This window comes from Larimichthys crocea, chromosome VI (assembly GCF_000972845.2).
Source record: "Larimichthys crocea isolate SSNF chromosome VI, L_crocea_2.0, whole genome shotgun sequence".
NCBI classification, from domain to species: domain Eukaryota; kingdom Metazoa; phylum Chordata; class Actinopteri; family Sciaenidae; genus Larimichthys; species Larimichthys crocea.
In genome coordinates, this window is record NC_040016.1 from 10,563,298 (window position 1) to 10,578,548 (window position 15,251).

At 40.8% G+C, this 15,251-nt stretch overlaps 1 protein-coding gene across 1 annotated transcript in view; it reads right to left on the reverse strand.

Annotated features, from left to right (window-relative positions):
• The window catches only part of cacna1da (calcium channel, voltage-dependent, L type, alpha 1D subunit, a), a 54,771-nt gene that overhangs the window by 19,508 nt on the left and 20,012 nt on the right, over positions 1 to 15,251 (reverse strand). The window contains exons 6-27 of the mRNA XM_019262509.2: positions 14,841 to 14,993; positions 13,889 to 14,085; positions 13,380 to 13,483; positions 11,762 to 11,931; positions 8,600 to 8,687; positions 8,206 to 8,232; positions 7,553 to 7,713; positions 6,740 to 6,965; positions 6,430 to 6,637; positions 6,019 to 6,139; positions 5,807 to 5,894; positions 5,658 to 5,691; positions 5,418 to 5,575; positions 5,190 to 5,319; positions 3,787 to 3,846; positions 2,179 to 2,285; positions 1,481 to 1,568; positions 1,254 to 1,361; positions 1,108 to 1,160; positions 867 to 1,013; positions 514 to 715; positions 97 to 255 (exon numbers count right to left, since the gene is read on the reverse strand). Coding sequence (XP_019118054.2) covers positions 97 to 255; positions 514 to 715; positions 867 to 1,013; positions 1,108 to 1,160; positions 1,254 to 1,361; positions 1,481 to 1,568; positions 2,179 to 2,285; positions 3,787 to 3,846; positions 5,190 to 5,319; positions 5,418 to 5,575; positions 5,658 to 5,691; positions 5,807 to 5,894; positions 6,019 to 6,139; positions 6,430 to 6,637; positions 6,740 to 6,965; positions 7,553 to 7,713; positions 8,206 to 8,232; positions 8,600 to 8,687; positions 11,762 to 11,931; positions 13,380 to 13,483; positions 13,889 to 14,085; positions 14,841 to 14,993 — 2,789 coding nt within the window. The remainder of the gene's footprint in view (positions 1 to 96; positions 256 to 513; positions 716 to 866; positions 1,014 to 1,107; positions 1,161 to 1,253; positions 1,362 to 1,480; positions 1,569 to 2,178; positions 2,286 to 3,786; positions 3,847 to 5,189; positions 5,320 to 5,417; positions 5,576 to 5,657; positions 5,692 to 5,806; positions 5,895 to 6,018; positions 6,140 to 6,429; positions 6,638 to 6,739; positions 6,966 to 7,552; positions 7,714 to 8,205; positions 8,233 to 8,599; positions 8,688 to 11,761; positions 11,932 to 13,379; positions 13,484 to 13,888; positions 14,086 to 14,840; positions 14,994 to 15,251) is intronic.

Genomic DNA, 15,251 nt, shown 5'->3' on the forward strand with positions numbered 1-15,251 from the left:
TTTCAAACAAAAACAAACAAAATACCTATGACCTGTTAATATATTAGATGGTAGTAGTTTTAATTGTAGTAGTGTAAATACAGTGTGACTTCTCACCTGTACAGCCAGGCATAGTGTGTTGAGCATGATGAGCACAAACATGATGTACTCAAATCCAGTCGAGTTCACCACATACCAGAACTTGTACTGATACGGGTTCTTAGGGATGTACCGCCGCAGTGGACGAGCCTTGAGAGCATACTCCACACACTGACGCTGTGCAGAAAAATGTAAAAATAAACTTGATACTCTCGTTTTAATCTAACCCAGACTATTTATATGAGCCACAATTAGTGTTACTGCGTCATAAAGTCTCCTCACTCTACAAATAAATCTCCAGCTTTTCTAGTGTTCAACATTTTAGCAGCACATTTTAAGTTCTCCCTAAGTTATCTTGGGACCTGACACACACAAACACACTGCATCAACACACACACACACACACAGACATTTTGTGAACCTGCTGACTCTGACCTGGTTTTTGTCCAGTTCACAGTTTTTGTACTCTTTCTCTCCTTGTTCCTGAAATGTGACGATCACAAAACCTACAAAGATGTTCATCATAAAGAAAGCTATGATGATGATGTAGATGATGAAAAAGATGGAAATCTCCACACGGTAGTTGTAAATGGGCCCAAGGTTCTCCCTGTTGGAGTCGATTGCCTTATACAGTAACCTGAGAAGAGAAGATAACAGCGAGCATGTAATCCACCTTCTCTAAGCACCATTGTCTTCTGTGAGATTTTTTTTTCAACTTTTTAGATGCTGTTCATAATACTGAAATCTGACTTCTATTGTTATCATTTATCAAAACATTTGATTCTTACGCAGGCCAGCCTTCAAAGGTGGACACAGTGAACAGAGCCATCATAGCCATGAGGACGTTGTCAAAGTTGAAGTCGCTGTTGTGCCACAGTCGTTTGTGGATAGCTGGCTGGTTCACATCTCCATCTTTATACAGGATGTAGGTGCCCCTATGCAATGACATGTCGCATGGAGGTTAAGGTTGAAACTAGGATGATACCTGCAAGTAATTATCTGTGAAGAAAGAATATGAGTAAAACTAACTTGCACTCTTCTGGGCTCGACTTGGCTTCATCCGTGCAGCGATAAAACTTTCCCTATGGATGAAAACCAAACATTTTCACGTCAGTGGCACATATTTTAAAACTCTGGCGACGCCTGTAATACTGGTTTTTATTTCAACCTCAGACCTTAAATAACTGCACCCCAATACAAGCGAACATGAACTGTAGCAGAGTGGTGACGATCATGATGTTACCAATAGTTCTGATGGCCACAAACACACACTGCACGACGTGCTGTAAGACAGAGGCATACACGTTTTTAGACATTGTGGCATCCAAACTGAACAGTAGAGTCTAAGACTGTGATTAGTACTGTGGACAAGCTGCATAATGACGCCATGATGAGGTCTCACCTTCAGGCCTTTGGCTCGGTTGATGGCCCTAAGGGGTCGAAGCACACGAAGGACCCTAAGAATCTTCACCACTGAGATGGCCGAGGACCTGAACAATGAAAACAAACAGGTGTAGCGTCAGTTCAAGATATTCTACCAGGAACTAGTTTTTTTTTCCATAGTTCTTGGTGCTGCATGGGATTAAAGAGGCTGCTACAACTTCTTTACTGCTTTATTCACACAGTAAGGAAACACTGGATGCTACTCGGATTAATGCTAGGACATGGGTGAGTCATTTGATGTAATGTTTACTGGAAAGAAAGAAAGATAAAGAAGCAGCAGTGATCAGGAGAACAGAGAGTGAACTGTTCAGTACTAAACCAAATATAAATAACCACAATGCACTCAGCAGATTGTCTACAATTGGACCAGATGTTCTGGGGGTTTCAATCTCATTTTCCACCTCTGAATGTCTCCTTTGCATCCATTCATTACATCCATTCAAACATCGGAGTCACACAATGACTGTATTGTTGTTTCTCAAATGCCACGTTCATTTTTATGAGGCTCATGTGCCTCATTTTCATGTTTCACACAAACGGGAATGCTCAAAAGGGACTTTTTTTTTTTTTAGTTCCCAGCTGACTTCCTGTGTCTCCATTATTCCTGAAACTATTTGCTCAAAAAGGGTTAAAATTGTGCTCTTTGTGTGTACTCACTGGATGCCAAAGGAGATGAGGGAAACCCCCACCACCAAAATGTCCAGGAGGTTGAAGTAATTCCTACAGAATGCTCCTTTATGGAGGAAGGCTCCGTATGTCATCATCTGAGGAGAAGACAGAAGAAGTTAGAGGAGCAAATGACAACAAAGAAAAAAAACATTTATATCATCCAATGCACACAAGACACACACACACACACACAAATAGAGAGTTACACTCCACACGTCAGAGGAAACACACCCACACACATACAGTACAAACATGTTAAATAGAAGAAACATATGCTCACATACAGCACTCTCCACCTTGCACACGCTCACACACACACATCGCCACACTCTTTTGGATCACTCTGATTTGGGGTGGCGAGCTCAGAGCAGTGAAAGAGGAGGCTAAATCTACCGTCGCCACCCCTACAGCCCTTAAATACATGAATGTAGTAGTAAGTCATTCATTTCACAATCTACTATGGGATGAGGCAATAAAACATGCATTTTGTTGCCATGATGCCTGGGTTATTTACCACCTGCAAAAGCTCTAGTAATAGTGATTGGAAAGTAGAAATGGCCTTACTGTCACATTCATGTGGACCGTCATGTTAAAGCACATTCTATTATGTTCTTTAATAGTTCAGAATAAAGGGAAGCAGCTCCCAGTTTAAAACTCTAGAGTTCAGCAGGAGAAAAAAAACACAGCCAAAATAACTCTTCTTCAAATAATAAAAGGATTCATTTTTCCGAGTGCATGTAAATGAGGAAACTCGCAGAGAGATGGGCAGAGGCGGGTGCTAACCAGGAGCATTGGAGAATTTGCAGTAAAACATTGATTGACTTGGCAGGTTTTTTTTGCCACAAACGGCTCCAGGCACAGCGCCACATTTCTATGCACTCGGCCAGGGAAAGCAGACTGAACCATGCTTGGCAGGAACATGGTTGGTTTTGCCCCCTCTTTTATAGATAATCTGAGGAGCAGTCAGTACGAGAGGCATGAAGTTAAGCGTTGACTGGAGTTGACTTTATGTCCTCGAACACCTCCCTGAAGATGACCTCAAACTCAACTTCAGCCAATGTGTTGACAATGTCTGAACAGCCCATTCAAATGTGTTGCATTGCACAAAAGGGTTGCATCATTGTTCTACATATCTGCATCATCAAAATCATTTCAGCGATGACTGCCCGAATGACGTGACACCCATGTAAGTGTAATGTAATGCTGATGCGATGTTTCCTTCCCCCAACATGAGTTCTTTGATTAGCATAATTTGAACAAATCTTGTGTTTGTGTTGGTGTGTGCAAAGAAGCAACTCCCAATATTTAGTTTTTGCTTTTCTTTTTGTTTTTAAAAGAGGTGCCATGAAGAAAAAAGTAAATAAGAGAAAGGAAACAAACAAGCCAGGTTGTACTGAGCGGCAGGTGACACACAAGGAGAGAATGCAGCAAGGCTCTCGTTGTCATTTAAGGGGTTACCTTCAATACGATCTCAAATGTAAACATACTAGTGAAGACATAATCTGCATAGCCTAGGACCTGGAAGGCAATGAGACGTTTGGAATGTTATTGGGGTTAGGTTAGTCACAGCACAGACAGGGGACACAGGGCATTTACCTTCAAAACGATCTCAACAGTAAAGATAGCCGTGAAAGCATAGTCAAAGTAACCAAGTATCTGCAAAAAGCAACATAGATGTTTAACAAAGACAAGTTCATCGTGCCATCATATGTAAACAAGATGAATGAAGAAAAACAAAGACTTGAAGCTTTTTTCTGGAAAGAGTTTGTTAGTAAACACAGCAAATTTGAATTACATGCAACTCCATCATTTCTTTTGCAGCATATATCATAAACTAAAGCTAAATCTGAACTAAAATCAGTACAATGAAGAGAGAACACAACAATCCCCTGGATTGATTTACAGGACTGTACCAGTGTTTTTGCCTGTTTTAGCTCATAAAATATAAATTGCATATTGTTAATTAATGCCAAACAAAGTGTACCATAAGTTCAACCCTTCCAGATAGAGAGGGAGGTTCATTTAATATAACTTAAGAAGTGTGCACTGTGACACAATCACAGCCTTTCTTTTTGCCTTTCTTTTTTTTAAGTTTTGTCCTCAATGAGTTAACCCAGGCAACATTTTTAAACATTTAAGGACACGCTGACATCTGTGCTGTATGAGTCAGCTACTAAAGGCATTGCATCCATATGCTATGTTGCTGGAAAAAGAATTCCAAGAGACAAACGACACTGTCAAAAATATTACGTGCTGTAGATCCTAGGATTTCAAAGGTTGCTGTTGAGCACCCAGCCCTTAAATCATGAACACTGGAACAGACCAGCATGCGCAGGGTCACCAGGTATCACCATTAACATTGTAAACCCCATATTTTTCAAGCATTTATCCTAGTGTCCTGACAGAAACAGTATTCGTCCTGGTAATTGCACTTGAATCTATGTTTTAGAAAACAGCCTGCAAGTAATCTTTTTGAATTGAGTTGTCAAGGACAGGATAGATGACATAGATGTTGTAAAAGGAAAATGAACTCTCAAGATTTTCTCTCTCTTTATCGTAAAGAACAACAGAGAAATGACAAAAATCTTTATAGGCAGATCGGTAGAGTTCAGAATCACAAACACAATACATAAATATCATTTTCATGCCAGTAAAACTTGATCATTGACATGTCTTTTAAAAAATGAAATGAATTCTTTGTTTGTTACTTCATTTATTGTGATGTGTACTGACCTTAAATCCTCCTCAGACAATGGAGTTATTAAGATAAACTCAGGGGTTGTATGCTTTGGAAAATTGTCAGTAATAATGTAAAGTATGCAAGTTATTATAAATGGGCTAAAACATGCAAAACAACCAGTATGGTCATTTAAAGGGCCAAATAATTATGACACAAATGCTAAACTACACAGCAAAGTGTAAATAATGCCCCTCCGCCTACTTATCCTTGCTAGTTAGAAGCGTCAAATGCGTTTTTCTATTAAGGTTAGTGGACTTACAATATTGCGAGCTGAGAAGTTTCGGATAGGATCCTCAGCAGCAAGTGAGGCAGAGCTGAGCATGATGAACACCAGGATAAGGTTGGTGAATATGTGATGATTGATGAGTTGGTGGCAAAACACACGAATCCTGGAGGACGAAGAAAATACAACACGACCAGAGAACATCAGCGTGACATGAGGCACAACCCGTATGTGTGTGTCCATATGTGCAAAGTGTGTTCGTACGGGTTTGTGCTGCTGAAGATGAAGAAGGCGCTTCCCTCGGGGATAGGAGTGATCTTTTCCTTCTTTACCAGCTCAGAGATGACAGGCCGAGGCCCTGATGGAACTTCTGGATCCTCCTCCTCCTCCGGCCCAGTGTCATCAATTTCCTCCTCTTCCTCCTTACAGACAAGCAGATAGTGTGTTAGTGTGTATGACTTCTCAAACTGTGAAGATAAGCGAGTGTACGACAAATATGGGTACCTTTTCATCATCTTTCTCATCGTCCTTTTTGTCCCTGTAATGAACAGAGAGAGTGTTATAAGTGATAGAGTAGAATTTGAGCGTGCACGTGAGCATTTCATGCTCTAACGTTTACAATCATATTTGTCACAGGGAAATCAAGCTGTCACCCTTTCTTGTCTCCCTCATCTGTGTTGAGAGACTCTGCATCGGCCAAGTTGTCCACAGCGATAGCCAAGAAGACATTCAGGAGGATATCTGAGCAAAGTGTTCAGTAAAGGGCAACTCGTCCTGTAAACGCACTGCTTTATATATTATATAGATCAAGAAAAGAAGGTAGGTTCATGTATGGATTTACTGTTTTAGCAGTGACAGAGGATACAGTTTCCACAGATGAAGAGGATGATGAAGTAAAAACACACGACCATTCCTGAAGAGGAAGGGCCTCCGTACGCCATGATCCCATCATACATAACAGCATTCCAGTCTTCTCCAGTCAGGATCTAAAATCAATTGTAATATTTATATATAAATATATATATTTATATATTTAATACATTTATTTTATGATTATAGACATTTTTCACATGTACAACCCCCTTTAATTCCTGCTGTGTGGCCACAGTACACCCATTACAACAGTTAACAGTTAGGATGGCATGAGTGAGCAACCTGAAACAAATGTATGGACAATGTAACATGCTGTATTTTATTATAACTTCGTCTTTTTCAAATTCACCACTGGATGATGGCTGAATGTCGTAATATGAACTGCAGATCAAACTGTAAATACCTGAAACACAGTGAGAAGGGCTTGGGGAAAGTTGTCAAATGTGCTCCTCTTGGTCTGGGTCTCGTCAAAGTTGAACTTTCCACCAAACACCTGCATGCCCAGCAGGGAGAAGATGATGATGAAGAGGAAGAGCAGCAGTAGCAGGGAAGCGATGGACTTCATGGAGTTGAGCAGAGATGCCACCAGGTTGCTTAGAGACTGCCAGTGACTATAAAGAGAAATGAAGGAGTAGAGGGAAGGAGAGACAGGTGATTCATTGAATACCACACACACACACACACACACACACACAGTTTGTTAACAGTCTTACCGTGTGACCTTGAAGATCCTCAGCAGGCGGACGCAGCGGAACACAGAGATACCGAGGGGAGACATGATTTCCAGCTCGACCAGAATGGTTTCAGTGATTCCTCCGCACACCACGAAGCAGTCAAAACGGTTGAACAGCGAAACAAAATAGGCCTGTAGTCCGAGGCTGTACATCTTCACCAACATTTCACATGTGAACAGGGCTAGCAACACTTTGTTGGCCACATCTGAAACACGGAGAAAAAGAATAAACATTAAAAATGTTACCTTTATTTAACTAAAATGTTTACATTTTTTTTTATGTTTTATTTTGAGTATTGTACTTTTTACTTTTCTTCCTTTACGTGATGCTTTAGTTATTATTTTAGATTTAGATTAAACAAAATATGAATCAACAAATAAATTATGAAATATTATTATGAGTTAATAGTGAAACCACCTTTACATTTACAAGTCTGTGCATTAATGCATCAATAACTATTATCAAGTTATATGATATACTGTATATTACTCTGAAATTCTGGGCCATTCTGCATCATGAGTACTAGTAACTAGTAGTAGTAACTTTTGGTACTTGGAGGCGTGGGGCATAGTTTGTGACGTACCGACCACTGCTCAGTGAAGCAGAAATACAACTGTCGGTGGTCAGAGCTAACCAAACTTATCAGTTAAGAGTATCTGCTGCTAAAAATGTTCAGGTAATCCTTGATATCCTGAGATATCTCACTAACCAATAAAAAGAGACGTGAGGTGAAATGAGGTAATACATTTTTTATATTCAGACTTTGACGTGTACTGTCACTGCCGTTCACACCTTGGACTTGTGTCAGCCACAAAGGCTGGTTGTAATGCTCTGATGATATGGTGAGAGTGTTGAGGAACACCAGGATGATGACCAGCCAGTAGAAAGTCACCGATTTGACAGCCAGCCGGCAATTCCTGCGGCAGAGCCTGTTCCAGCGGCGCCAGCGCCGACTGCAGGAGGAGAAATCTACGTCAGCGCGAGGAATAACGCTAATGTGACTCAACTGGCCTTTAAATAGATTTAGAAGAATATAACATCTGGTCACATAGATTATTGTGTTCTAAACAATACCAAAAAAATACATCTCCTCTGTGTTTTTTAAGGAAATCACGACTGTTTGTTTCTTTTAATAATAAGAATACAGGCAAGTGAGGGGGAACAGCCACGGGGGAACTGCATCAATATATTTTTTGCAAGTCATACTGTGCAGTAAATGAGCTGAAAAATACTGCGTAAGACTATTCTCTAAAAATACTTTATGGTACATGCTGACTTTATAAAAGCTGTTGATTTATCTTCCCCAGTAAAGTCTCATTAAAATACAGTAAAATGAAAGCCAAGCACTTACAAATAAAAAAAATATATAATCTAATGCAGGCACAAAGCCTATGGTAATTAGCTATATGCATCATGCAGAGACACAGACCCACAAATATACTGACCTGAACTTGGACTTTGAAATTTTCTGACTGAAAAAAAGAATTGATCAGAGTTTACAAATGCATATTGTAGCATGGGTTTGATAGAGCATTGACTAGTTAGTAGGTTTAATTGATAATATCAACATAAATCTGCAGAAGTCAGTAGCATTACAGGGTAGGAAGACAATATAAACATGTAAGTAAGTTGTTTGCTTTAACCACAAATCAAAACATAAAGACAGTAGCACTTAGAGGATTAGATGTGGCAACAGCAGTGTGTGAAGTGAGAAATTGATGGACTGAACTCTAAAGCAATGGTCACACCAGAAAAGGGCCGCAATCCGATGTACTTGAATTTAAAGTAGTCACAGTGTTCTTGCTTTTTGAAAAGGTTTGTTGTGCCATTCGTTCTCACCAAAGAGGTCCGCAGCACGGCGTCTTTTCATCCTCCTCGTTTTGATTCTCCGTGTTCACAGATTCTGTTTCGCTGGCCGGAACGCTCGCTGCAGCAGCAAGCAAAGCAGACATTTACAAAAAATATAATCATATGCACTTTGCAGTGGCACAAGATTCTTCAGATGAAACACAGTGCAGCGCATCCCAGGGGGAAGAAGTGTGAAAAGAGATAAAATGGAGACTGCTTGCATTACATCAGGCGATTCTTCCAAACAAAGATACACTAAAGGAACATGTTTTTTAAATCAGCAAAGATATAAAAAGGATTACACTGCGAAAAAGACATCTTAGTGCATCACAATTAATTCACGATTTCAAATAATAGTTGTATTTTTCACCTAAAAGGATCTAAGCACTGTGGCGGTGCATCACTGTCATCATTAGCATCATTTACCAAGTGCTGAAATAGAGCTGACATGGGACGGGAGAGTGGACAGCTGCTCTGCGAGGGCTGACTGATGCAGACAATGAGGAAAGGGGGAAGAAGGGAGCGGGCCGAGGAGGACAGAGTTCTTAAAGCTGTCTCTGAAATGCTACACTCAAAGTACTGCAGAAAAGCGTGTCTGTGCAGATAGATGATGATTAACTGTGTGAAACGTCTCGGTGCTTTAACTCGTACGAGGGAGCGCGGTGTGTGCCGCTGCTGCTTAGCTTATGCAGACGTGTTGGCTTTGATTCCTGAGTGGTCGGACAGCTCTCAGCTCTGAAAATAGTGCTGACTGCTGGAGTAGTGATCTGGGTTTAGCCCTGTTTCTTATATTCATACTGAGCTCCTGCTTTTGAAATGGGACATGGGGAGGAAATGGGGCGAGCCCGGCTATAAAACCCGGCTGCATTTCTATTCCATATTAGTCTCGTTTAACGGGTAAATGATAGGCTTTCTTTATTTAGAACTAGTAGTCCGTTAAAAAAGAACAAAAGAGGGAGGGGAAAAAGGAAAAAACTGAAAAAGGCTGACACAACAGGTTAAACACAATAGTAAAGCACAAAGTGATGAGGTAATACAATAGGTTGCACACATCAACACACACACAGACTCACTCAGCAGTCACGTAAGAAGCTCCGACTGGAATTTTCAGGCCTCTGCTGTTTACCTTGTTAATTCATTTCCTAATGGAATATTTGCGAAGAACAAATCAATGATTCTTGATTGATTTTATTTTTTATTCTTTGCTCCAAAGATGGAGCACAAGGCAGCAGCAGGATGGTGATTGAACACCACAACAAATGGTAAACCTTTGACGATCCAAGGCACATTAGTTTATCTTTTATATGGTACTTTGTGTATTTTCAAGTTCCAAACCAATGTTAAGTTAAATGAACTGTTTGTTCATTTGGTCTGACACACATTATCAGGTGCACACACACACACACGCATACACATTCGCAAGAGCTAGAGAACACTGGAGGGAAACCACAGGATTTACCATGAGTGTCGGACGACTGGCTGAACCACCCAAACCTTCCTTTCTTCTTCTCAGTAAGGTCAGCCAGAGTCACCCCTTCATGTGTAATGCATGCAAGTCCATGCATTCAGACACAACGGCACAGCAGAGGGACATGGAGGGGGAGGGCGAGAATGGACTGCTATCAAAATGGGTCAGAGCAGACAAGCACCACAGGACAACAACAGTATTCAAAATATCAATATCCAACAACGACAAGAGCAGCAGGAGCCACACTGGCTGCAGACACTGAGGAGGGCAGAAGAACAACATGGAGAGCTGTTAGTCACTGGAAGCGCCCGCAGGTGACGAGGTCCTGTACTAACATGTTAGGGTGCAAACTAAAGCATTTGCATGTTAACATGTTAGTAGGGGCTCCTGTATCATCGACAGACACCAAAAGCCAGGATGGATGTTGAAGAAAAGCAGCATGGACCTGCCTCCACGTAACACAGGAGTCTTTCACTTTATGGTAAATGTTTGCTGTAATGAAAACTGCAGACCAAATATCTAACTTTAGACAAATATAACAAGAGGAAAAGACACAGGTGGGAGAGGCAAAAATAAATGGACACAGTGTATCAAAAATGAGGGGAGATCGTGATGAGCAGACAGAGTCGAAAAACCGAGATCCTACGCTCAAACTATAAGGTGAAGCAGTCGCAGTTTCTCTGTTATGCATCATGTGTGCTGCTTATATAAAGAGGATTTGGATTAAGAGTTTTTTCTACTGCTCAAGTAATATATTTATTTTTTCATTTTCCCTTCTCAGATACGCTCTAGTGGGGCTCACAGTGTGCTCCAGTTCCATCAGTGACAGATAAAAATGTTGTGAATGTTCTCTTCTTCAAACACCTTTCATATGTTGTACATACTGCATGTGCAGAGATGTATCAAAGGGTCTGTGTGTGCATTGCTTCGGCGCATGGCCAAGAAAGTCTCTTATAGCACAAATTTTGCATTATGAAGGGAAAATCACATCATCAATCAAATTATACCTTTAAATGTCAATCACCAAGGAGTATTCAGCGTTTCCGCTGGTGTAACTGACTTCGAACTTGCAGCCACTTTTGATTAAACTGCTTCATCTACTTCTGCTTCAGTTAGCGATTTCCTATAATTCCTAGAAAATGACTTTTTAAAAGGATAAACAGACCCACAGAAGGTTTGCATGAATTGCGTTACGCGACTATTGATGCTACTGTTGGTGAAGAAAGTTGAATTTCTCTCCTCTCTGGTGGATTGATGTTTCTGATTGTGAGCTTTTTACCTAATTAATACCCTGCGTATCTGTGCTAGATAAAGTAATGTCTTGTGATTGAGCAGTTTTCTGGGGCGATAAGAAAAATAGAGCGTGTTACACCCAAACCGACACACGAATTCAAACAGAGTGGGGATAAATATGAATTACAGCTAATCCTCTGTTTTGTTTCATTGTTTTCACTCACACACTATGACACATTAGAGATTTCTGTTCACTCTTTAACATCCTGATTATATAAATATAGGCCTAATTATAGTTGCAAAAATCACACCCCCTCAAGCCAACAATAATGCACACTGCTGGATATTCTTCTTAATGTGGCAGGTTCGATCAGTTTGCTGTATCGACGGGTGCATGTGATGCCAGCGCAGCACTACTGCATGACGGAGGGGGGTTGGGAGAAGGTGCTTACGGTTGCGTTTGCTGCCCTCTTCGGCCTCATCCTCGTTGTCGGGGTCGATGTCTTCAGCCTGAGTGATCCAGTCCAGATAACCCTTCAGATCCTCCTCCAGCTGCTGCTTCTCGCGCAGCTTCTGGAAGTCTCCACGAGCTTTGGCCTTCTCTCTCTCCTTGGAGAACTCTCTGGTTTTATAGAAACGCACATGGACGAAACACGCAGACACATACAAATACACAGGAGTGTATGAATGATCAGAAATATATACATAACTTGGGTAAAGATACACACACACACACACACACACACACTTATTTCACAGCAAACGACAAAAAGATTTTTCCACATAAAATAAAAATAATACGAAATCATCTATAAGAATAGGACGTTCACAACAATAAATGAAAGAATCTTGGATATATATTTCCTATATATTCTCTTCAATCACAGTCTCCTCTCAGTGCCTTGTGAACCCTAGCCACTGGAGGGAGATGTACACCTTTGAAAGACAAGAGCTCTATATTTAGACCCCGTCAGTACAGTAGCTTATCAGCTTCAGGCGAGCATCTTAATCATACACAAAAGGCAATTTAGCTAGACAGATGATTTCAGGAGACATGCAACATTAGCACAGCATCTAAATTCATAGATTATTTACAACTGTGGAAACTACAATGTGTACTGAGAAAGGCAGGAGGTAAATATATTCATACCGTGGTCGGGATATTGTCATTACTGAGAAAAATATGTATTTCAGCTGTGATAATGAAAAAAAGTCAAACGTAAAAAACGAGGAAGAAACTTGGCAAAGTGGCATTTGTAAAACTGCACTTTGAAAGTTGATGCAGATAATAAATTAGACCTATTTTAAGCAGCTGACAGGACCGCACACGTGTCTAAGTTGATGATTGTGTTAACCTTATTGGCTTTTTTTTTTTTTAAATCAGGCTTTGCTGGCTGGTCAACCATCCAGAGTTAATTCTACTGTAATACCCCACCCCCACTCCACAGAGCTGGGAAAGCAAACTGGGGGTTTGAGAGAGCTTAGGAGCGCAGAGGGAGTGAAGGGCGAGGAATAAGATTAATTTCTCTCTCAGGAGGTTGGGTGGGTTGACGACGGGGTGGGGGAGGAAACGCTCACTTTGCAGTTGCCGTGGAAAGGACGTGATAGTTTGACGTCAACAGAGGTCAGAGAAGAGAGAATATACATTCATATTGAGGGCCTAACACATAATAGCCAATCATAGGTTGGAATAAAAATTGCCAGGATCTGTGCATTTTGAGTGGCTTACAGCACAAGAGTCTGCAGCAAATATACTTATTTTTATGCTAACACTACATAATAAGTAATTTTACAAATCATTGCATACATGCTTTGCACACTGCAGGCCAAAACCACTGCACAAGTTGCCTCTTACCCACTTAGCACACCCAACACAAGGTTTAACACGAAAAAGGAGCCCAGTATGATCAGGCTAACAAAATAAATCCAAGGTGTTTCCCATCCAATGGCGTCATTGACCTACAGGAGCCAAAGGTAGCCAGTTAACAGACAGAAACACATACAAGAACAGAGAGTCTCCGGCCTGAAATAAGGCAGAAGGTCTCCGTTTGAAAAGAGGAAGGTGCTTACCCGCTCAACACACCCAAAACCAGGTTAAGTACGAAAAAGGAGCCGAAGATCACAAGACTGACAAAGTACACCCATGGAAGCTCAAAGCCCATAGCATCATTCATCTGGAGGCACAAGCATCACCACCACCATCACCACCACAGAAGAAGAGGAGGAGTGGGAAGAGAGAAAGAAAAGAGTGAAATCAACTGTTAAAGGTAGAAAACTGTCAGAACAAAAGAGCAGAGGAAAAGTTAGATTCAAATTTCACCAGATGAAAAGAGATCTCGAATATTTCAAGTGCCAAGATAGCATGATGTTGTTATTGTCAGGTGTTGAATGCGTTCAATCATTTAGTCAATCAATCATATGAGGGTGATAAGAGCTGCCTCTGGAAATTATCAGCAGCTTCATCATCACAGTGTCACTCACATTACTGTCGCGTGTCTGATCTGAGTGGACGTTTAAGCTAAAGGCGTGTGACAGTAACGGGATATTGAACTGGGAGGGCAGAGAGCGAGAGCACTCACCCAGTACAGCACGTCTGTCCAGCCCTCCATGGTGATGCACTGAAACACTGTGAGCATAGCAAACAGGAAGTTGTCAAAGTTAGTGATGCCACCGTTGGGACCGTGCCAGCCCTCCCTGCACATGCTGCCATTGATGGGGCATTGGCGCCCGTGCCCTGAGATCGCACATGGAGCTGGTTCCTCCTCTGCTATCATACCTACAGAGAGAATGTATCATCAGAACACAAGGGCCCCATCATGGTTACAATTTACCGTTATATCTGGCCTACAAATTTCTTCTACTTTCTTTACAGTTTCTTTAGTTTTTCTATCTAAGTAAAGACATAAAAAGCCCTGTTATATCTCTATAAGGAAAGAAAAAGAAAGGTTGATCCGGATTATAAACAGGCGTAATGTAACCACCTCCATTCTCATGTGAGAAAGCTGCACTTCTTGAGGAAAACATTCATTCAAACATCAATCGGCATTACTTGAATTAACATGCAGAACGGTGTAATGGACGAGGCAGGGCAAAAAACACTGAACACTGATTTTTTTTTTAAGTGCCTAAGCAGCAAGAGAGAAAAACCTGGCCAGTGGCCACCAGGTGATCTGAAAACAGTGACAAGGACCTTGTGTCCTTTTTGCCATGAAGTTGAAACTAGAAATACACTGATGTTGTTTTGGTTCCCATTTGAGACAAAGCGATTTCAATCTGTCTTGATGAATTGTTTATACCTGTTAAGATGGGCCAACACGCTGTCAGATTAAACATTACTCAGGTTATGTCACGTCATGCATCTTGATATTTGTTGAGAATTCAATAACAATAACAATAAATAATGTACAGTAGCTTTAAAAGAGGACTCCTTTGAATATAAAATAGTTGCTTGTTACAGAAGTCTGTCCAAGATGTATAAGATCAGAAAGTGGATTCGTTATTACATGTAACAGACAATCAAGAGGGTGTTACCTGTCGCAGGAATATAGCAGGTTGCGTGCATTTTACCGATGAAAAGCTCCAATCCAATAATAGCATAGATGATGATGACAAACAAGACCAGAAGAGCAATGTGAAGGAGAGGGACCATGGCTTTAATGATGGAGTTCAACACCACCTGTAAACCTAAGAAAGGAGGAAAATAATTATACATACGTTATATGATGCCTAGCTGTACTCGCAGGTGTGTACATGATGCATGGAGTGAGAAAATACAGCTGCAAGTGTCAGTTGGCACCAGTTTCTGTTGAAAGCTTATAAGTCATGATGGCATGATGATGATTTAAATATAAAATAAATAAATTAAAAATTAAACACTGTCAATAACAGATGTGGCCTACTGTAGAATTTTTTTTCCCTCAAGCAGGAAAAAAACATTTCTAC